Here is a 24,252-nt window from a genome sequence, read left to right on the forward strand (position 1 = left end):
GCAGGCCTGGCGAAGTTGCAGCTTAGGGACTAAAGAAGCAGAGATTAAGCTCCTAAGTGAAAGACCAGTTCGGAGCCCTGCCCTCATTTTCCAAAGAAATGCAAGCACTGAGCACTCCTGAGGAGTGGGGACTCCTGGCTCCCACCTGGCCCTGCTGTCTTCTGCGTGATGGAAGAGGTATAATCATGTCCCCACCCTCTCATCTGGGACTGTCACAAAGATAAAAGACATCAGCTATAGGAAGTATTTTAGGCTCCTAGAAGTAAAGCACTATATTAACATAAGGTGTTATTAAAGTAAAGTGTTTGTAGATTGCAGATGAAAGGCAGCAAGTAAACAAAGAGCCTAACCATCACCCTCCCCAGAGAAAGGGTGAACTGGCCATTAGGGCAACAGGGGGAGCGCCAGAGAAAGGAGAAAAGAGTTTTCCTCCCTCCCCTCTGCTCTGTTGGTTGGTCTTCCACTTGGGGATGACTGGGCAAGAGAAGCAGCTGTTAATAAGGGCCCAACTTGCGCTCCTGAATCTGGGGTCTCTGCAGGATTAAACACAGTCTCATCTTTCTTGAGGTCCTGCAAGCCTCCTGCCCTTCCCATGGAGCCCTTCCTAGGGAACAGAAGCGCTAGGAGGCTTATTATGTCAACCCTGGCCTCTAAGCTAGTCCTGCCTTTTTTTTTTTTTTTTTGTAAAGATTTTTCCATTTATTCATTTGAGATAGAGAGAGAGTGTGAGAGCAAAAGCAGGGGGGAGGGTCAGAGGGAGAGGGAGAAGCAGACTCCCCGCTGAGCAGGGAGCCCAACGTGGGGCATCTCAATCCCAGGACCCCGGGATCATGACCTGAGCCGAAGGCAGACACTCAACCGACTAAACCACCCAGGCACCCCTTCCTCACTGCTTTTAAGCAGGGGTGAATTTACACAGGAGGGTCTGGCCCTTGTCCTGCAAGCTTGTGTGTCTAAGACTCAAAGTTTTCACTTTCCCCTTAAGCCTTTCCTAAATCTAAATCTTCTTTAGAAGGAAAACCAGAAATGAGCGTGGTTCCAGGGAGAATTGTCAGAGACAGGGTTCAAGCCCTGGGCAGAAGACCGTGGAAGAGTCCTAGCCTTCCCCCAGAGATGCTTTATTACATGGTTTCATCAGTTGTCAGTGAATGGATCCTATGCCCATGCAAGGAGACGGGAACGTCGCACTGTACATGGCAGACTGTTCCCCTTTTAGCAATGCAGTCAGATGGGGCGGGTGATGAGTGGGTGCTTGGCTTCCCTGCCCGTGGGCAGGCTCTGAGAACCCAGCTGACAGAAACGAAAGCCCGACAAACTGGGAGGAAGGAATGTTCAGGAATCGGTGACCTCCATGTTCTGCAGCTGGCTTTCCAGGGGGACATCTCTGGCTGCCCCTTTCTTTTTGCTGCCCTCATGCTGCTTCTTCTGCTTCTTTGATGGCTCCTGGTCAATGGGTGCAGGCTTCACAAAGGGGATCAGTTCTTGGAGACCTGGAGGGAGAGAGCCAACCAAATAACCTATCATTTCTCAGGAGTCAAAGCCCAAGGACTTCTTGTGGAGAGTTCCACAAGACGATGATCCCTATGAACAAAAGGGCACCCACGATGGGAACTGGTTTCATTAATTCTTTTCTTCCCCGGTCTGAATTTTAGCTGAGCTTAAACAGGAAGGGATACCTGTAGTGGCTACTTTCTCAACTTTGGGGACAGCACAGACAGAGTTCTGGGGACTGTTTCTGACCAAGAACAGTTGGTCCACTCTGAAAGGGGGTTTGCTCTTCAGAAGAGCGGGAAGACCGAAGACGAGGAAGACGGGCTGGGCAGGGAGTCTCACCCGGCGGCATGAACGCCTTCAACTTCTCAGGCACGACGATGCCCTTCTCCGTCTGGTAGTTCTCCAGGATGGCGCAGATGGTGCGAGTGGTGGCGCACATCGTAGCGTTGAGCATATGGACAAACTCCACCTGCAAAGACAGGGTCCCCAGAGGGAGCATGAAACTCAGCCTAGGCTTACTCATGACCAGGAACCACCCACTTAGCCAGACTTCCTCAACTGTAACTATCCAAATCCAAAGCATTATTGATCTTTTACTAGACTAGAATTCTGTTTAATATTTATTGCCTATAATAATAATTCCAGGAAGATTCCTCAGATCTCCATGAGTGACAAGTGATAGGTCCCAGCAAATGGAGGAGAGTTGGGCCCTTTGAGGGAAGGAGGAAACTTCCACAGTGGCCTCTCCTTTTAACCTCTTTCAAGTCCCTGACTTTGGAAAAGATTAGGGCCTGAAAACTGGGTTTGAAGAGATAAACTTACAAACCTAGACCTTCTTAGGTGAGAGGGAAGACACTGCCTCCAACGTGTCTTCTGTAGACAAATGGGGATTATTCTTTAACTGAAGTCACACAGAACAAAGCCCAAAAGAGAAGAACTAGAAATACCTTGTAGAATAGAGCTAGATTCAGGTTTCTATCTAAAAGGACTCTGTCCAGGGCGCCTGGGTGGCTCAGATGGTTAAGCGTCTGCCTTCGGCTCAGGTCATGATCCCAGGGTCCTGGGATCAAGTCCCACATCGGGCTCCCTGCTCAGCGGGGAGCCTGCTTCTCCCTCTGCCTCTCTCTCTCTCTCTTATGAATAAATAAATAAAATCTTTTAAATAAATAAATAAATAAATAAAAGGACTCTGTCCTGATTTAGTAGAAGTCATTTCCAGATTCCCTTTTTGGTCTAGATTGAGAAGCTCAAATTTTCCCATTGATGTGGGGACATAACATCCTCCAAGGACTGAGAAATAAGATGGACTTATTCTGCACAAGGCCCTATTTCCTACCTCCCAAGGGGCTACCTACCTTGTCCATCATCTTCTTGGTTTGCCCATATCGGATTCGGAGCCGGCGAGCCTGATAGTCTGTGCAGTTAGAACAGGAGACTAACTCACGGAAGGCTCCCGAGCCCGGAAACCAGGCCTCCAGGTCAAGCTTCTTACTGGCAGCATGATTCAAAGAACCTGTAAGGGAAAACCCCTAGAATTCATGAAGGAGGGATGGTATTTCAGGAGACTGACCTTTAGCAAACCTGAAGAATTCTTTAATTCACATCCTATCCCCAGAAGTGAAACCATGCCCAGATATTCTTATCACCAAATATTCCCAAGTGAGAACAGTGTGATATTTTAATTAATGTGGGCAATTAATTGGAATGTGAGCTATTTCTTTGTGTGGCGGCTCACCTGGTGAGGGTGGTGTTTGTGGGATGCGGGAAAGGGAGGCAGATACCTGAGACAATATTCACAATGTGGTAAGGGATCCCCAAAGACTGGTAGAAGTCTTCTGCGGTAGTAATCATCTCCTCAAACATCTCCCATGACTTGTTGTCGTGTGGTGACGAGTAGACAAACTGTTCAATCTGCAGAGGGGGACCCAACGAGACCATGAAAATGGGACAGGGTGAATAAACGAAAGGACTGAAGCGGGAGATATCCTTGCAATGGAGACCTATTCCTACACCACTGGGAGTCAGGGGAGGCTGGGGCCCCTGCGGGAGATCGGTGCTGGACTGGACTGGGGCTCTGAGAACGAATGCTCCATGGAGCTCCTACCATATACATGCCAAGTATTGTTCTAAGTGCTTTGCCCCTACCAACCAGCAGAATCCTCACAGCAGGCCTAATGAGGTGGGTACTATTATTACCCTCCTTTTGTAGAGGAGGAAACTGAGTGTGGAGATGTTAAGCAACTTGTTCAAGGTCACACAGCTGCTAAGTGGCAGAGCCGGCACCAGGACTCAGGCAGCCTGGTTCCAGGCTCTGCGCCCACGGCCACTCCAGCATGTGCTTCTTAGGCAGAAACAGATGTAGGCGGCGAGAGGGAAGACTGGAGCGAGGCTGGGTCTGAGCAACACAGAGCCTGCCTGTCTCTAACCACCCTGGAGAGGTCGACAAAAGGGTGCTGCTCCTCCCCCTGACCTGACCACTCACCTTCTCAAACTGATGGACTCGAAAGATGCCACGGGTGTCCCGACCGTGGGAGCCCACCTCCTGGCGAAAGCAGGTAGACAGGCCGGCATACTTGATGGGCAGATCCTCCGGCCGCAGCCACTCATCCCGGTGCAGGGCAGCAATGGGCTGCTCTGAGGTGGCAATCAGGTATTTCTCGTCATAGGAGTTGTCATCAGACTTTTCACTGCCTTTGCCAATCACCTGGAGGAGGAGGGACCTCTACTAGTTAAGGGTGAGGGATGAGGACCTCAGCGAGAGCAAGAAACCACAGGCAAGGCTAAAAAGACAAAGGAGGAAATGGGTCCCTCCAGAATGGGATCCCTCCTAGAGATCAAAGAAATGCAAATTAAAAGGAGATAAAATATTCTGATAATACTTTTTTTACTTATCTAATACATAAGACATTTATAAATAGTGAATAGTGGCCAATGACGGCAGGGCAGTAAAACCCGAGCTGGTAGCAATATACGTTAATCCCCCCAACAGACGTATGTTAGGTGTTTCTAAGTGCCAAGTTTGCCAATGCTGGGCAAAAGGGGACACGGTCTCTGCTCTCCTGGTGCTCAGGAGTTAGTGTAGGATAATACTCCTTAAAGAATCACTTTGGGGGCACCTGGGTGGCTCAGTCGTTAAGGGTCTGCCTTCGGCTCAGGTCATGGTCCCAGGGTCCTGCGATCGAGCCCCGCATCGGGCTCCCTGCTCAGTGGGAAGCCTGCTTCTCCCTCTCCCACTCCCCCTGCTTGTGTTCCCTCTCTCACTGTCTCTCTCTCTCTCACAAATAAATAAATAAAATCTTTAAAAAAAATAAAAATAAAAAGAGGAGGGTGGAAACTTCCTCTGGGTCAGCGTTTGGGGACCTGGAAGACTACGTTGCTACTTGACAGTGGAACTCAGCCACTAACCACATGTGGCTATTTAAAGTAAATTAAAATTTAGTTCCTCGGCTTGCACCAGCCACAGTTCACGTGCTCAACAGCCACATGTGGCCGCTACTGTCAAACCGGATAGTAGAGACAGAACATTCCATCGCTGCAGAGAGTCCTACTGGACAGTGCTGCTCCAGAGAACTCATAGACCGAGGTTATCAGGCAGGAAGTGCCAGCCCAAACTCTCACTATGGGGACTCTCACTATGTGAGTCTCCCTGCATATGGATCCAAGAAGCATCTGGAGAAGAGATGGGGAATGCGGGAAACACAGGGGGCACCTGCTACCTAGTGTCTCTCTCATAACCCTCCATGCAGGGCATCCTAAAGCTGTGATTGTCCAATACTGCGGTTGAGATGAGGAAAAAAAGAAAAGAGAAAACAGGTTTCGGCTGATCCATGAACACATTCCCCTCCACATTAAAAGAAAGAAAGGGGGAAAAAAAGAAAAAAGAAAAGAAAAGAAAGGGAAGGGACGCCTGGGTGGCTCAGTCAGTTAAGCGTCCGACTCTTGATTTTGGTTCTGGTCATGACCTCAGGGTCATGGGGTCCAGCACCGCATCAGGCTCCGCACTCAACGCAGAGTCTGCTTGAGATTCTCTCTCCCTGCGCCTCCCCCCACTCGCTCTCGCTTGCTCTAAATAAATAAATAAAATCTTAGGGAAGAAGAGAAGGAGAACACAAAGGTTAGACTAATCCTTAGGGTTTAGAGAGCTTTTGCTTCCCACTGCAATTTGAATGAAAACGTAACTGGAACTCATCAATGGGAAGAAGTTCTACTAAACTCCTCTCTAAGATAAGTCAGGTGAGCCCAAAAGCATTGTCTGACTCCTCCCCAGTAAGAGCCAAGTCATCCCCTTCTGATAGAACAGTCTTGAAGGGGAAGGACAAGTAAAAAGTGGCCAGTGGACCATGCTGTTAGCAGAGATGCTCTAGAAATTCTGGGTGCCAGGCATAGACTGGGGAAGCCACGGCTGGGGTTGGAGCCAGCTCATCAGAATGAGCTTCTGACTCTCCATGTGAATCCTCTGGTTCTCCCCTGAGATGCTCCACGGTTGAGAAGGAGCCACAGACTGGAAGCCACATCCATCCCAAGGAGAATACGTCTTGCTCTCTAGCTCCCAGTCTGGGGTTAGGAGGAGGAGGACATGGGAAGATCAGCCGCTTCTTGAATTTTGTTTTGTCCAAGCACTCAAAAAATGTGCTTTTTTCCGAAGTTCACGGTGTTAAAGTATGCTCAATTTGAGTAAGTCATATAGATTATCTGGGGAAAGATAAAACAGGCTCTATGTCTGCACTGCCCAGTATGGTAGCCACTAGCCACATGTGACTACTTAAGTTAGAATTAATAAAAATTAAAATTTTACTGCCTCAGTTGCACTAGTTACATTTTAAGTGCTCAACAGCCATGATACAGAGTATCTCCACACCGCAGGAGGTTCTCCTGGACAACACAGCTCTGTATCTTTGAAGTTAAACTCTGTAACAAAGTCATTCTGCCATGTTGCCCCAGGCTACTCACCTTATAAAGTTCTTCATCAAACTGGCTGAGCTGTGCCACTTCCTGCATGACCTCCTTCCTCATGAAAAAGGGGGTATAAATGGGGGTGTAGCCCCGACTCCCCAAGGTGCGAAGGGCATACTGGATGAGTGCCTGTTCCAGGAACACCAGGACACCCTAAAGGAGCAGAGACACAGCGCTGTGTGATTGGCTTCTGCCACTACCATGTTCATCTGCTAGTATTTACACTCAGAGGCAACTGGGGGCACACGGGAGGCCAGCAAAGACTGTGAACCCCAGTGCCTGACTTAAGAGTTTCTTTCTTGATACCAATGCCCAGCACATCATCTAGGCACACTGGCAGGAGAAGCAAAGCGAGGCAGACAGGATGATTTGCCCAAGGTGCACGGGAGAGCTTTCTTGTGCTACATCTTAAAACACCAGATCCGTGTGTGTATGCAGAGCATACTATGTATATGTATATGTATACGTATACATGTCCTGTATCTCCAAAATTATTTTCCCATGCCCTTCCAAAGTCTTCCCTAAATTCATCTGCCCTCTGTCCCAACTCCTCTGGGTTTGCCGCCTCTGCCTACCTGTTCTCATAGCTCTCTGGGCCCACTCACCCCACAGCACTCATCACAGTGGGTTCTGACTCTTTGTTACTTGTCTGTCCAATTCCACTCAGCCCCTTAAAAGGCAGACTGCTCTGATCCAGTCAGTACAACATATATTCATTATGGAGGATCACTTAGGGGCTCTTGTTCTAGGGAATCCGGAGAAGCACTCTCCTGTCTCAAAAAGAGAACTGCATCCAACTGGCAGTAAGTTTGCAGGATAAAGGCATGAACAAGTGGTGGATCTGTGGCCTCTTTAAGTAGGTTATGTTTTCTGCATAGTTTTTTTTAGCTCCTTTTTAGAATCCCATCGCTACGGGTTCCTGGCTCTTACCTTCAGGAAGTAACCTCGACTTCCAGCCACCACGGCCCCCTTTTCGCCCTCAAAGCCATCTACCATCACTACCAGGTCCACGTGAGAGTACTTCTTCCTGACTGTACAATCGCCCCAGATCCTCTCTACTTTGTTGTCGGCATCCTAAGGAAACAAGACCAGGAGAGAAAGATGCATGATCACTGAATTTCACAACCTCCAGCTTTCTAAACCCCATTCCAAAAACAACCTAGAGCTTTGCGAAACTACTGCATAACTGAAACACTAGGTTTTGGTTACTGTGTACAGAGACTAAGGAAGAGAATTTGCTAGAGGATGTGTGTTCAATAGAGAAATAATAATTTACAAATTCCTAGAAGTGATTCTAGCCATGGAACCAAAATCATGAATTTCTAAGAGATCTGTCACAGTCTCACTTTTTTTTTTACCCTTTTAAAAGACTCCTTGAAAATCCTGCTACAGGACAACCACCCCCCCACCCCCCCATCAGCATCGCCTGGGGTGCAGAGGAGAATGTAGATTTTTTTTTTTCCAGGCTCTCATTGGTCCTGGGGCCATATGAGGGCGGGCTCAGGGCCCTGACCTCCCGAGTCTCCCACCCCAGCCGGCAGTGAGTTTAAGGCTCGTTCACCAGGGAATGAATGAAAGAGGCACAGATGGGCCCAGCCACGGCTGGGGTGTCAGGGAACAAAGGCTGGGCTCAGAGCAGCTTTGTGCTGGGGAAGCTCCCACTCAGCAGGAAACTTTTATCATGCAGATTTCCCTTCAACCTGCAGCTTCTCAGCAGGGTGTGGGTGAGGGGTGAGGGTGATTTAGCAGATCCCTCCCACAGGACTCACTGCTACCACGGGCAACACGCAGTGGAGGACAGCGGCCGATTCAGAAGAGATTTCTGTGCCCGGGGTCTCCTCCTACCTGCTGTCTCTGCTACTTCCCAATCAGGCAAGGATCTGACTCTTTCAATTCTCAATTGGTGGGCAGAGCGAATATACAAAGAGCCTGCTTCTGACACAAGGCCTATTATACAGAGAGGGGCAGCGTTTCCCAGTCCTCCTCCCAGCCCGCCCCCTCCCCAGCAGAGGGGAGCCCCGGGCAGGCCGCCGCCCACTGTGGCGCCAACACCTACCTCATCATTGCTGATGGGCACAGAGGGATGCAGAAGGTTCCCGATCTCTCGGAGGTTCTCAAACCGCTCTGCTTCCAGCTTTATCCTCTCGGCATCACACTTTAGGATGGCCTCATCGATGAGGAGTCGGACTTTCTTGATTTGTGAGACTTTCAGGCTCTGCAGATGAACAGGCCAGGCCAGTACCCAAGTCACAGCAGGTCAAGGTACAGAGTAGGAATAAGATTCTGTTGCCCTAACCTTGTTGTGCTCTAATGACAAGCCCTGTGATAGCACTGTTAAAATCAACAGTGAAGGGGTGCCTGGGTGGCTCAGCCATTAAGCGTCTGCCTTCGGCTCAGGTCATGATCTCAGGGTCCTGGGATCGAGCCCCGCATCGGGCTCCCTGCTCAGCAGGGAGTCTGCCGCTCCTGCTCCCTCTGCTACTCTCTCTCTCTGTCAAGTAAATAAATAAAATATTAAAAAAAAAAAAAAATCAACAGTGAAGGCTTTCGAAGAACTGAGATTTACTTCACACGCACACACTCAGTTTTGCCCTTACAATTCATTGGCATTTTCTTCTGGGGTACCTAAGGAAGAGATGGATCAATTCTGGCCATTCTTCTCAGTCGTATATATCTCAAGGGTTTTAATACTGTAGCTCTTTTTTTTTTAAATAGAATTTTTTTTTAAGATTTTATTTTATTTATTTGACAGAGAGAGAGAGAGCACAAGTAGGCAGAGAGGCAGGCAGAGGGAGAGGGAGAAGCAGGCTTCCCCCGAGCAAGGAGCCCAATGCAGGACTCGATCCTAGGACCCTGGGATCATGACCTGAGCCGAAGACAGACGCTTAACCGGTTGAGCCACCCAGGAGCCCATTTTTTTTTAATAGAGTTTATGAACTTTTTTTTTTTAAGATTCTATTTATTTATTTGACAGAGAGACACAGCAAGAGGGAACACAAGCAGGGGGAGTGGGTGAGGGAGAAGCAGGCTTCCCGCTGAGCAAGGAGCCCCGACGAGGGACTCGATCCCAGGACGCTGGGATCGTGACATGAGCCGAAGGCAGAGGCTTAAGGACTGAGCCACCCAGGCGCCCCTACTGTAGCTCTTTTAAGAGCTCTTTCCCTTAACTTGTATTTTCTGATATTCCTAATTAAATCAATTTAGCGTTCTTATGTACTACATTTAACTGTTCTCTAGGAAGATTATAAATTTATTAGGAACAAGAGAACCTGTCTTAAGCTTATTTTGTATTCCTTTCTGCAAGTGTTTCAAACTACTGATTTCATGGGGACGGGAGAGCCCTTGGCAAGTGGGGCTGCACAGGAATAGCTCCCCCAGCCTAGCCCTTCAAGCACAGCAACTTTGCTTTTGTGTATTTATGCTCTTGCTATGCTTTTGTGTTGCAGGTTTTAAGAAAGGGTTCGGTGACTAAAAAACTTGAAAATTACTTCTCTAGGTTCACTGTTGTGCATATTTACTGAATTACAGTAAATTGAAAAGATCCTTGACTTTGTGAAAACTGAGTTCTATAAACCAAAGGTTGTTCGTCTCCTTTTTCCTCTGCTTCCTACTCTTGACTTTTCCACTCCATCCGTCCCTGTCTCTGTGATCTAATAAAAACTCAAGTATCGAGTCCAACAAGAGCGGAGGGGGACATTTCCCAGCTGCACACATTCAAGGATGCCACAATGCTGCGTGGAGCTGAGTGTCAGCACTTGCTTGTTCGGAACAAAGTTATGATGAAAGAACAGAAATCCAGCCTAGAAAAGGGAAGGACGGGGCGCCCGGGTGGCTCAGTTGTTAAGCATCTGCCTTTGGCTCAGGTCATGATCCCAGGGTCCTGGGATTGAGCCCCATGTCAGGCTCCCTGCTCGACAGAGAGCCTGCTTCTCCCTCTCCTGCTTTCCCTGCTTGTGTTCTCTCTCTTGCTCTCTTTGTCAAATAAATAAACAAAATCTTTAAAAAAAAAAAAAGAAAGAAAAGGGAAGGACAAAAACTTACAGCTAAATTGTCTGCAGTGAGGTCATCGAGATTTAAGACATCCTCCGGAACGGACTCATCTCCCACTGGCTCTTTTTTCTGCAGGGGAAACAAAGCAAAAAAAAAAACCAATACTATTAAATAAAAGAAAATTTCTGACATAGTTTTATAAGTATAACTTATTTATAACTTTCTATATAACTGTATCTAAAAGCTGCAACATATGAGAGAAAAAATTAGTGAGAAAGTTTCGAGTCCTTATCCTGCCACTTTCTGGCTTTTTTGATCCTGGACAGATCAATTAATCCATCGGGGTCAGAGGGCTGACACCAACAGGAACGTAGGAAGAATGTCTGCCCTGGACGTAGAGTTGTTATGGGCACCAAGAAGGTGTGAAAACGCTCATACCACTGCCCAGCTCTGGGGCAGGTGCCTGGATGTGAATCTGTGAATCCTTGTCCACTTCCTAAGAATAATCCCAGGACTGAGGCTAAGAGGAAAAAATGGATGGGATGACAGAATAGTAGGACACTAAGGAAAGCAAAATTTTTGAGGAAAAAAGTCACCAAATCTAGAACTAAGTTTAGAGCAATGAATGTAACTTGGCAAAACTGCAGAATGTATGAAGGGCTAGATTTTCTCCCCTCTGGTTTCTCTTCTACCCCTTCTTTGTGATATTCTGCCAAATCATTTCCAATCCTTGCTCAGAGCCATGGAGAAGATAATTTAAGAGTCAAATTCTTCCCAAATTAAAAGAAGTTAAAGAAAATTATCAAAGGCCATTATAATAAGATATGTAAGGCCTCAGCAAAACTTGCATAAAAACAAGTTGAGGAGATTCAGGGTCTGCTTTGCAAGTACAAGTCATGTCCAATGTCCTAAAGATATATTTTTTATTCTATACATAACAATAGGCAATTACGTTTACACAACCTCATATACTACTGCACAAAACTGAGTCATAAGAAAGAACTCAATTTTCTGAGGTAGAAATCCTTTTGATTTATTACACAATCTCATATACCAAAGTGAGAAGTCAGGATGCTAACCATAACCGAACTCACATCTTTCAGTGACTCAAGCAAAACCACCTTAAAAAGTTGTGGAAGTCTGAAAATCTCAGAATGAGTCTTGTTAAGAATAGGCAGAGACTAAAAAAAAGAAGACAGCAGGAGGGGAAGAATGAAGGGGAGGAAATCAGAGGGGGAGACGAACCATGAGAGACGATGGACTCTGAGAAACAAACTGAGGGTTTTAGAGGGGAGGGGGGTGGGGGAATGGGTTAGCCCGGTGATGGGTATTAAGGAGGGCACGTACTGCATGGAGCACTGGGTGTTATACGCAAACAATGAATCATGGATCACTACATCAAAAACTAATGATGTACTGTATGGTGATTAACATAACAAAAAAATTTTAAAAAAAAAAGAATAAGCAGAGACTACTGAGGTAGGAAGAAATGGCCTAAATCTCAAGATTTTCCATTTAGCAGTCAAGAAAGCTGAGGCCCCTTTGCTATCTGATAATCCTTTAGGGCGGCAAATTCAAGTTCTGAGTTCAAGTTCTGACTCTGCAACTAACGATGTGATTTTAGGCAGGCTGCTTAATTTCCTAAGCCTATTCTTTTGCCCTTTTAATAAGGTTGACAAAGGTACTACCTATACTCCAGCAAAGATGAAAAACCAAAATGAATACTTTCAAGTGCTATACAAATTAAAGCCCTGCTAAGACCATTCTGATGGATAGGAAGGGCGAACACGCCTTGTGGGGCTACAGTGAAGGGATCTAAGAATGCTACTGCAAATGAAAACACTTCCATCTTGCTAGGAAAACACTAGGCTGGCACTACCTGTGTATGGGTCCCAAGGAATACACAGGCAGAGTGCACACTGGAATTTACATAACTATGGGGTCTCTGACATGCAAATGATTAAGTGTCGTGTTTCCCAAAGGAAGAAAACTATATGATTGTCGGTATCAATTTCCACAGCCAGTCACAAGCTGAAAGTGTAACAAAATACTGTTAAAGAGAAGGAGTCAGACTTTCCTGAAGTGTGAGGTACTAGAATCTGGAGGGAGTCTTTTTGTTATGCTCTTCCCTCGTTCAGGTCACAAAATTTTATAATTTTTTGGTTTAGTTTAGAGGTTTACAACTTAAAAATGAGACAGATTTGAGGGAGTATTTAATATGTTTTTTAAAAATGATTAAGGGGCTAAGGATATTTTTGAGGAAAGATTAAAAGCATGAACTACTCTGGAGAGCAAAGCAAGGCCAAGCTAAAATTTAACATTCTTCAAGCACAGGAAGGATTTTTTGGATGAAGGCCAGTAATGACTTGCCCTCTGCTGTTACTTGCAATTGCTGAATAACTACAATGTTCTAGGCATTGTGCCAGGTTCTCTATATTTAAAAAATTTAGTTCTTACAATTCTGTTCTATAGGTGAATGTTAGTATTGTCATTTCACAGATGAAAAAATTGAAGCTCAGAAGTTAACTTGCCTAAAGTCACATAGCCAACAATCCAGGATTTGGGCTCCTTATCTGTGCTCTTTCCATTAAAGAGCACGACTACACTGAGACAAAGAATCTCAAGTCCACCCTAAGAAAACCTTTCTGGCACTGTAGACTGAGCTTAAGAAATAATTGGGTAAGATTACTGGTGGAAGTTATGTTATTATAAGAACAAAACAGACAATGAATGAGCAATGTGGCAAGAATCTTTTCTTGCTACAGACTGAATGTTTATGTCCCCCCCAAAACTTGTTTTTTTTTTTTTTAAAGATTTTTATTTATTTAACAGAGATAGAGAGAGAGCACAAGTAGGCAGAGCGGCAGACAGAGGGAGAAGGAGAAACAGGCTCTCCGCTGAGCAGGGAGCCCGATGCGGGGCTCGATCCCAGGGCCCTGGGATCATGACCCGAGCTGAAGGCAGCCATTTAACTGACTGAGCCACTCAGGCGCCCCCCCCCCCCAAAACTTGTATGTTGAAACCTAACCCCCAATGTGATGGTGTTTGGAAGTGGGGTCTTTCAGAGGATATTAGGTCATTAGGGCAGAACTCTCATAAAGGGGATGAGTGCCCTTCTTTTTTTTTTTTTTTTTTTAAAGATTTTATTTATTTATTTGTTTGACAGAGAGAGACACAGCGAGAGAGGGAACACAAGCAGGGCGAGTGGGAGAGGGAGAAGCAGGCTCCCCGCAGAGCAGGGAGCCCGATGCGGGGCTTGATCCCAGGACCCTGGGATCATGACCTGAGCCGAAGGCAGTCGCTTAACCAACTGAGCCACCCAGGCGCCCAGGATGAGTGCCCTTCTAAGAGACCCCGGAGAGCTCCCTTCTATCAATGTGAGGACACAACAAGAAGACAGCTGTCTATGAACCAGGAAGTGGGCCCTCACCAACCCAGAACCTGCCAGCACCTTGATTTTGGACTTCTCAGTCTTCCGAACTGTGAGAAATAAACTGCTCTTGTTTATAAACCGCCCATCTATGGTATTCTGTTATAGCAGCTTGAAGGGACTAAGACTTATCTGAAGACACAAAATGGACTCACCGATCCCTGAAAGTGCCTCTTAGTTCTCTTTCCTACTTTCTTCCTTTCTTTTTAAAATATTTGTCCCTTTGGTAAGAAATTCAGTATCTCATAGAATTAGACACTAGGTTAGAAATTATGTATTAACTAAGAGTAAAATTAAATACCTCTGCTCAAGCTTTCAAGGCTGTTACCTAGTTCTCTTACCTTCATTTTCTCTCCAATTGTCTTGCTGCACAGGTTCTTCAGCTTGTTCAAGTTGTCTGCCCGAAATCTGCCTGAAGAATAAAGAATCCAAGAATATACCAAAGATATGCACATAATTAAGAACTGCCCCCCGCCAAAACACCCACAAAAAAAACACCAAAAAACAAAAAACTGCCCCCTGCCAATCACAACTCCTTAGGCAGAGCTAAAGGATCTCATGAAATTGTGAAATCTTACAGCTTTAGAGCCCTAAATTTAGTTGGCATATACTGGTGACAATGGGGTTCTCCCAGCATTTGGTGACAAGGAAAAGTCCCTTCTGGGACTGAAACTGGAAACTATCATAACCTGGACAATGCCACGGTCAAATAACAAATCTGAGAAACCTGGAAAAAACTCAAATAACTATAACCTGCTCAATTATCTTAAAATCCATTGAAAGAAACTATGTGGTAAAAGGGGCGCCCTGGATGGCTCAGTCGTTAAGCGTCTGCCTTCGGCGCAGGTCATGATCCCAGGGTCCCGGGGTCAAGCCCCACATCGGGCTCTCTGCTCAGCGGGAAGCCTGCTTCTCTCTCTCCCACTCCCCCTGCTTGTGTTCCCTCTCTCGTTGTGTCTCTGTTAAATAAATAAAATCTTAAAAAAAAAAAAGAAAGAAAGAAACTATGTGGTATGCACGGCAATCTGGAAAGAGAGCTATCCTGTTTCTAGTCCTGTGAACTTGGTTGCAGCATCTCTGTGCTAGAAATGGTTAATGTTACTCCCTTTGCTCTGACAAAAATCTCACCTGGCAGCCTGGAGAATAAGTTTCTTATGCTTTAGTTTCTTTGCGAGAAGATGGTGCACTAATCAGCCTACATGTGTATTCGGGCCCAAACTATTGTATCAGTATTGTGGTTCATTAATCTAAGTCTAATTAGCAAAAGTCAGACCTCTTGAATCCAAGCTTGAGGACCACAGCAAGTTTTTGACGGGTGAAATGATGACTAGAAATGAGACAGCTCCTAGGCAGCTATTTTTTTTTAAGTTTTTTTTTTTTTTTTTTTTTTAAAGATTTTATTTATTGGGCACCTGGGTGGCTCAGTCGTTAAGCGTCTGCCTTCGGCTCAGGTCATGATCCCAGGGTCCTGGGATCGAGTCCCACATCGGGCTCCCTGCTCGGCAGGAAGCCTGCTTCTCCCTCTCCCACTCCCCCTGCTTGTGTTCCTGCTCTCGCTGTCTCTCTGTCAAATAAATAAATAAAATCTTTAAAAAAAAAAAAAAGATTTTATTTATTTATTTGACAGAGAGACACACAGAGAGGAGAGGGAACACAAGTAGGGGGTGCAGAGAGGGAGAAGCAGGCCTCCCGCGGAACAGGAAGCCCGATGCGGGGCTCGATCCCAGGACTCTGGGATCATGACCCAAGCCGAAGACAAGACGCTTAACAACTGAGCCACCCAGGCACCCCTTTTTTTAAGGTTTTGCCAAACTTGAACTAAACATTAGTACATAATGTTCTAACTACTTTCTCATTCACTTACTTTGATTAGAGAGATGGGAACAGAAGAGCGGTCACCAGGGGTTAGAGGGGGCAGGGGAGAGAGAAGAGAGAGAATGGACTACAAAGGGACAGTGAGAGGGATCTCTATGATGATGGAACAGCCTTGTCCTGAGTGTGACAGTGGTTATACAAATCTACACATGGGATAAAGCTGCACAGAACTACACACACACACACACACACACACGTGCATGTAAAACTGGTGAAATCTGAATAAGGTCTGAACTGTAGCAATGTCAGTTTCTTGACTTTGATACTGTACCAGTTGTGTTAGATGTCATCAGTAGGAGAAACCCGTGAAGGGTGCATAGGACCTCCTTGTACTCTTTTTGCAATTTCCTGTCAATCTATAACTATTTTGAAATAAAAAGTTATATAAATTTTTATTTAGTCCCTCCTATTTGGAAGGCCCTGTATTGAGTGCTGGGAATAAAAAAGAAAATATCATGCTAGGTGCTGAAAGTAAAAGAAAACAGTAACAATGCTGGATGTTTCAATCAATGAATGTAACATATCCCATCATTATCTTTAATTTTTCTCAGCAATGTTTTTCAGTTTTCAGTGCACGGATCTTGAATGTCATTTATTAAATGTATTCTAGGCATCAGATGCTTTTTGTTATTTGTATATAGAAATACCATTGATTCTGTATATTGTATACAGTGATCTTGTTAAATTTACTTAATTTTTTTTAATTTAAAATTAAAAAATTTTAAATTTACTTAATTTTATTTATTTTTAATATTTTATGTATTTAATTTGTCAGAGAGAGAGAGAGAGCACACAAGTAGGGAGAGGGGCAGAGGCAGAGGGAGAAACAGGCTCCCCACGAAGCAAGGAGCTGGATGCGGAACTCGATCCCAGGGCCCTGGGATCATGACCCAAGCTGAAGGCAGACACTTAAGTGACTGAGCCACCCAGGTGCTCCAAATTTACTTAATTTTAATAGTTCAGTTCTGCACACACCATCAAGTCATCTGCAAATAATGACAGCTTTACTTCTGTACCAGTCTTTTTTTTTTTTTGAGGTATAACTGACATATAACATTGTATTAGTTTCAGGTGTACAACATAATGATTTGCTATTTGTATACACTGCAAAATGATCACCACAGTAAATCTAGTGACCATCTGTCATCACATTCTATTCCAATCTTCTTTATTTTTTTTAAGTAGGCTCCGTGCCCAATGTGGGCTCTAACTGACAACTCTGAGATGAAGAGTTGCATGCTCTACTGACTGAGCTGTCAGGCACCCCTCTTTTTTTTGCCTTATATCATACTGTCTAGAGCCTCTAGCATGATGTGGATTAGAAGTGGTGATAGCAGATATCCTTGTCTTTTTTTTTTTTTAAGATTTTATTTATTTATTTGAGAGAGAGAATGAGAGACAGAGAGCACGAGAGGGAAGAGGGCAGAGGGAGAAGCAGACCCCCTGCTGAGCAGGGAGCCCGATGTGGGACTCGATCCCGGGACTCCAGGATCATGACCTGAGCCGAAGGCAGTCGCTTAACCAACTGAGCCACCCAGGCGCCCGCAGATATCCTTGTCTTGTTCCCGACCTCAGGGAGAAACCATTCGGTACTTCATCATTAAGAATGTTAGCTATAGGGGACCCCTGGGTGGCTCAGTCAGTTAAGCATCTGCCTTCTGCTCAGGTCATGATCCCAGAGTCCTGGGATCCAGTTCCACCTTGGGCTCCCTGCTCAACCAGGAACCTGCTTCTCCCCTTGCCTGCCGCTCCCCCACTTGTGCTCTGTCAAATAAATAAATAAAAACTTAAAAAAAAAAAAAAAAAGAATGTGGGGCGCCTGGGTGACTCAGTTGTTAAGACTCTGCCTTCGGCTCAGGTCATGATCCCAGGGTCCTGGGATCAAGCCCTGCATCGGGCTCCCTGCTCAGCGGGAAGCCTGCTTCTCCCTCTTCCACTCCCCCTGCTTGTGTTCCCTCTCTCGCTGTCTCTCTCTGTCAAATAACTAAATAAAATCTTAAAAAAAAAAGAATGTTAGTTATAGGTTTTTTGATAAATATCTATGATCAGATTAAGGCAGTTCCCTTCTATTCCTAGCTTCCTGCATTTTATCATGAGTAACTGGAGTAACGTGGGAAAAAAATGAACTTGATCCCTATCTCACATCATACACCAAAATCAATGTGGGATGAATCATCCACCTAAATGTGAAAGGCAAACTAGTAAAACTTCTAGAAAAAATACTGGAAAATCTCTTCAGGAACTTGGGATATGAAAAGATTTCCTAAACAGAACACAGGAAGTACAAACTACGAAGAAGAGATCAATAAATTAGACTTTGTTAAAATTAATACTTTTAAAAAATTTTTAAATTAACATATCATGTATTATTTGTTTCAGGGGTACAGGTCTGTGATTCATCAGTCTTACACAATTCACAGCGCTCACCATAGCACATACCCTCCCCAATGTCCATCACCCAGCCACCCCATCCCTCCCAGCTCCCTCCACTCCTGCAACCTTCAGTTTGTTTCCTGAGATTAAGAGTCTCTTATGGTTTGTCTCTAGAATTAATACTTTTTAAAAAAAGATTTATTTATTTATTTTAGAAAGAGAGAGAGAGAGCTCATGAATGGGAGAAGGGGCAGAAGGACAGGGAGAGAATTCTCAAGCAGACTCCCCGCTGAGTGTGGAGCCCCCTAGGACCCTGAGATCATGACCTGAGCTGAAATCAAGAGTCGTACACTTAACTGACTGAGCCACTCAGACACCCCTAAAATTAGTAATTTCTATTCATTAAAAGACTGAGAGAGTGAGAGGCAAGTCACAGACTGGGAGAAAATATGTGCAATATACGTATCTGACAAGGTCTTGTATCCAGAAGGGATAAAGAATTCCTACAAATCAGTAAGAAAAAGACAATTAAATAAAAATTGGTCAACATTCTCAAACAGACACTTCTCAAAATAGGCTATCCAAATACTAACAAGGATATGAACAGGTGCTCAATTATCTTTAGTCACCAGGAAAATGCAAATTAAAACCACGAGATACCACTATATATCCACCAGAATGGCTAAAACTAAATTAAATTAAAATTAAATTAAAAAGGCTGCCAATATTAAGGGCAAGGAGGTAGAATAACTAGAATTCTTATTTTGCTGGTGGGAGTGTTGATTGCTACAACTACTTTGGATAACTATTTGGTAATATCTACTAAACCTAAACATGTACCTACCTTATGATCCAGCAACTCCATTTATATATACCTACAGAAAGGAGTGCTTATGTCTACCAAAAGACACACAAAACAATGTTCATAGCACTTTATTCATAATACCCAGTCCAAATGGCCATCAAAAGAATTGATTAGTACATCTATATGGTAATTGGTATATTTACATAATAGAGTACTGTACAGCAATGAAAAAGAACCAAACACTGCTCCACATGAAAAGGTAGAATAATCTTACAGACATAATTTTGAGAGAAAGACACCAAAATCAGGCAAATTAAATTTGCCTGATTTTGAACTCAGTGTAAATGGAAAAATATATGCTATATAAGAGTATTTACATTAAGTTCAAAACCAGGCAAAATTAATTTATGGTGACAAAGGGCAGAATACTGTTATTTTTGAAAAGGGCATGAGGGAGCCTGCTGAGGCTTTGACCTTGACCTGGGTGGTGGTTAGATAGGTATACAGCTTTGTAAAACCCATCAAGCTGCACATTAAAATCTGTACACTTTGCTGACTACATCTCAGGAAAAAAAAAAGTTTGAAAAGGTTGTGTATAAAAATACCATATTTGTCACAATTAGATATATGAGCTAATATGCGGAGAAGACTCAACAAATGAGGCAGTGCTATGGGAGCAGAAGAGATGGTTTGGCAAAGAGGACTGATGGGAGTGGGGGCAGTAGCCTGATAAGGAATATTCCAAGAAGAGGCAACAATCATGGACGTGTGAAAGGGCATACAGGGAGCATAACAAGGCTAGAACAAAGAGTGGAGGGTAGATGTGCGAGAGCGACAAAAGATGAGGCTAGGAAGACACGCAGGGCTTTGTAAATTGTGTTCAGTAATTTGTATTTTCGTGCTTTAGGGCCACACTGTCTGACATGGTAGCCACTGGCTACATGAGGCTTTTGAGCATTTGAAAAATGGCAAACCCAAACTGAGATACACCGTATGTGTAACATATACACCAGATTTCGAAGACTTGTAAAAAAGAAAAAGGATGTAAAATATCTCAATTTTTATACTGATCACATGTTGAACATACAATTTTTGATATACTGACGTAGTATAGTATCTTACTAAAATGAACTTCTTGTTTTTCTTTCCCTTTTTAATTGGCTACCAGAAAATTCACAAATTTATTTATTTGAGAGAGAGAGAGAGAAAAAGAGTGTGCGCGCGCAGGGGGAAGGGTAGCGGGAGAGGGAGAAGCAGACTCCCTGCTGAGTGTGGAGCCAGATGCAGGGCTCCACACAACTCAGGGTTCGATCCCAGGACTCTGAAATCATGATCTGACCCGAAGTCGGAAGTCAGACACTTAATAAACTAAGCCAGCCTGGTGCCCTCCGATGGCACTGCTTTAAGGTAAGAATGTCACTGCAAGACTTAAACCCGGATGTAAAATGATTAGATTTCCATTCCAAAAAGATCACATGTCCTGGATGTGGCCCTGCACTAGGTGAGACTGGGGTAAAACTGAAAGCAGTCAGAAAGTTCTCCCAAAGAGAACGACCTGACTTAAGGCATGTGCAGTAAGATAGTGAAGAGAAATTTCATTCAGGATAGCACAGGTTAGATAGAATTCCTGTAATTACCAGCAGATTTCAAGATACACTGAAATCTAGCAGCTTTGGAAATAGTCGAGACAACTGCTTATCATATGTCCAAATGTGCCCTTGCTATACTACTCTAAATTAAAAAGAAGAAATCACAGTTTGAATCTTGGAGTTAGAAGAGTTGTGGTAAACTCTGATGTGATACTACGATTCCAAGTTCTCTCAGATACCTGTGTTCCACACAGAGCCCTAGTGCCACCTTGCCTGTCCACAGGCAGACAAACAGGTATACACGTGGAGTCTACTGGGTCCTCAGTCAGGGAACATGATCTGAATTTTTAATGTGGCTCTCGGTTACACATCCTTGTTGCAGTCAATGACAGAAGAACCTTGATATAAGATACAAGGTCAGTCAATGTCCAACTTGGGCAGCCAGTGACTTGGGAAAAATCATTAATTCCTTTTGGCTGCTAAGAGAATATTGGGAAGGGATGTTAGGTAGAAAAGAATCAAATCAACAGATGTGTTGAAAATAAACTACACAAACTGTTTTTCATACAGAAGGGCCAAGTGCCCTGAACACAGAAGATACTCACAAATTCAGTAACCCTTTGTTAAGCCCTTACCAAGAACCAGGTGCAGTGCTAGATATTGGGATTATATGCATGCATATGTATGTATATCCTGTATGTGTATGTATACCCCAGCTATTGGGACATACAGGCGAATAAAACACGGAACTTGTCCCTGAAGAACTCATCCCCTCACCACATATCCACTCAACAAGTAAGGAACAGAACTTCCTGTGGACATGTACACCATACACAAGAGACTAAGTAACACATTCAAAGTCACTTAACAGCTGTACAATAACCAGACTGACACAAAATCTGATACTTCTGACTTCTAATTCAGTAAAACAGTGTCCAGGCTAGTTTTTTTCCTTCCACTTAATTTAATTCCAACTCAAAAATTCAGATTTAGATTCAGGTGGTGGGATCTCACAGTCAAACAAATACCACATTGGAATGAATGAGACCACAGAATCAGCAGACAACAGAAGTTAAACAAATACTTTCTTCCTACCCAATGCCCTGATCAATTTAGGAAAATCAATTTTCCTAACGGAAATCCACCACACTCTTGGACAGCGAGGGCCTTTGCAGTATGCTGTCATAAAACCTGGCTCTCAGCTGGTTAGACCTATTGCATCAGACAAAAAAAAAAAAAAAAAAGAATCACATGTGCTTGACAGCTTCCGGCCAATCAGTGACTCCCCCGGTTAATCCAGGCAGAAGTTGATAGGCAGAGGGTTCTCTGGTTTAGCTTCATGAAAGACACCCGGATCAGTTCAAGGTTCTAGACCGACTCGCCTAAGTCTTTCCCGGAAAACTTGGGCAAATCACAATTAAACAGGCTCAATAATTACAAGCTTGTTCTTGCCTCCCGGCACTCCGCTCCCCACGTCTGGTCTACTACGGCAAAGTCTTTCCTCGATTCTTAAAGGTATGCCTGCAGGTCAGGGGGATGGCCTTCCCCAAAGCTTCGGGATCACTGCTTTTAGTCAGGAGCGGCTTCCGAAATCCCCAAATCCTTCCAATATGTGTGGACTGAACTACTACGCTGCAGATGTGACTCAGGCTCAGGCTGGAGCCTTTGGTCTTACCAGGTTAGAGGGAGACCACTCGGGCCTTGCTGAAGATGAGAAAGGGACCGAAGGCGACCAAAGATGAGTGTCAGGAAAGGGGACCCGCAAGCCCCGAACCTCCCGCCCTAGCTTTCTTCTGACTACCCGTGCGGCAGGAAGGCTTGACAGCTCCTGATGTGCACGCGCCAAGCTCCTTCCCAGACAGCCCAGCGACCCGCACCGAGCACGCGCGTCAGAGAGCTCCCATGGCCCGGGCGGAGGGAAAAGGTGGGATGGTCCCGGCTCGCACAGCGCGTTTTAGGGGACAGTGAGAGCCTGGAGTCACCGCAACCAGGGAGGGGACTAACAAGGGGTGGAGGCTGTGGCCTCGGGAGCGGTAACGAGATCGGAGAGATGAAGTTGGGATTAGGATCGGAGGATACCCGGCGCGTCCCGGTACTTACATCGTCGCCACTCGCCGTCTGCCTTCACCAGCTGATCTACTAGTCCCGGGTCCTTGAAGCGCTTCTCCTGCGTCTCTCGGATGAGGGCTGGGTCCCCTCCTTTATCTACCCGAAACAAATCCAGATCCAGCACCATCTTTCCTTCTCTCGGGCCAACGCTAAGTGACGTAAGGAACGTACCACAGCAGCCAGTGACCACCGCACTGCGCCGGCGCGCTGACCCGCCCTCCCCGCGCAGGCGCGGCTGGAGGGCGCAGGCGCCCCCTGTCGGCTGGAAGCAGCTGCGCTGGAGTCGGGGCTGCGGGGAGGAACGTGGAGTGGTGGGGCGGGGGCGTCTCGGGGTGCGTGCAGGGCTGGCCAGGCTAGTGGGTTTTGTCCGGGTTTTGCCTCAGTTTCCTCGTATTAAAGGGCACATCTCAGGTTAGGCAGAGGCCTGCCAATATGATCTCCGGCTTGGAAGCTAGAGCTTCCAATAGATGCCAGTTTTTGTCTTACAAGCATGGTTCCTAAGACTGGACCCTCTCCCTGAACCTCTGTTCTCTTCTCCATCTTGAGACAAGAATATGGCTACATGTTTTAGTCCCTGGGTTACCTAGAGCTAGGATACCTTTCTCGCATGATGCATGATTAGGATACCTTTCTTAACGTGATTATTGAGTAAATCAGTTTGTCCTATTACCAACCTTTTGGATCACAGGATTGGAAAAGTGAGATTTAAACATTTTAGAGAGGGACATGAGACTTTTCCAAGGGGGTAAGTATTTAGCAGATTTGAAGAAAGTATGAGGTATTGAGGTCACATCTTGGGTCTGTTTAAAACTCTTAGAACAAAAATTTCACCATATTTTCGTTTTATAACGTTCACACCCTTACAGTGAAATATTATGGTTGCTGATTGGAGCCAAAGTTATCAAAAAGTACTGCTGATAACAAGAGATTATTTGGAGGATTTGGGAATAGGCAGTCTGCCCACTCCATCCTTCTTATAGAGACTTTAGAGCCCCACCGGCAATGCTGGCTGTGCTAAGACCTTCTTGGTCTTAACAGCACTTGCATGGGCTCCTGTGATGAGGATATATGGCATTGCTATCCCTGCTCCCCAACAAGTGTCTGCCAAGCCAACTTAGATGTAGCATAGGGCTAAAGACAGTGGTGAAGCTGAGAAGTAGAGATCTGGAGGGGGGGCTTGGGTAAGGGGGTTGTCTGGGTTTGCCACCCTAGGTTCCGTTTGCCTAGGATGCTAGATTTAAAACCAGTGGAAAGGATATGTAGGCAGCTACAGTCTCTGGAGAAAATATGTAAGAAAACTGTCTTCATAGTGTCAGGTTCCCTGAAACCTTCTGAGAGCAAGGTCTGATAGGGGCTGACCCTTCTGTGTCAGTGAAGGCACTGCCAAAGTGTGTTGTTTGCTAAGTTTCAAGACAGTGATGGGTGTTCACAAGGCTGCAGTGGGGCCCAGGCCTAGGGGAGGAGGTCAACTAGGCCAATCCTGTAAGGAGGTCCTCAGTATAATTAGAAGGATGAAATTCTGGCCTCTCCAAATTTCCTTAAGAATTTTCACCATTAGTCTTATCATTATATTATAGTCATCTCCCTTTAAAATGCTCATGTTACCTGATAAATAGAACAAATTAACATAATGG

At 45.1% G+C, this 24,252-nt stretch overlaps 1 protein-coding gene across 1 annotated transcript; it reads right to left on the reverse strand.

The window, feature by feature from the left end:
- Positions 1–1,051: 1,051 nt before the first annotated feature.
- Positions 1,052–22,840, reverse strand: SARS1 (seryl-tRNA synthetase 1). The gene is made up of 11 exons (XM_035017860.1): positions 22,610–22,840; positions 14,209–14,279; positions 10,489–10,566; positions 8,504–8,662; positions 7,378–7,521; positions 6,445–6,600; positions 3,977–4,198; positions 3,276–3,405; positions 2,850–3,007; positions 1,834–1,963; positions 1,052–1,490 (listed from the first exon to the last, which is right to left on the reverse strand). The coding sequence occupies exons 1-11, from the start codon at positions 22,743–22,745 to the stop codon at positions 1,333–1,335; spliced, it is 1,542 nt and encodes a 513-aa protein (XP_034873751.1). The 5' UTR covers positions 22,746–22,840; the 3' UTR covers positions 1,052–1,332.
- Between the last annotated feature and the right edge of the window lie 1,412 nt (positions 22,841–24,252).

Source organism: Mirounga leonina, unplaced genomic scaffold, assembly GCF_011800145.1.
Source record: "Mirounga leonina isolate KUSES-001 unplaced genomic scaffold, KU_Mleo_1.0 Mir_173, whole genome shotgun sequence".
Lineage (NCBI taxonomy): Eukaryota > Metazoa > Chordata > Mammalia > Carnivora > Phocidae > Mirounga > Mirounga leonina.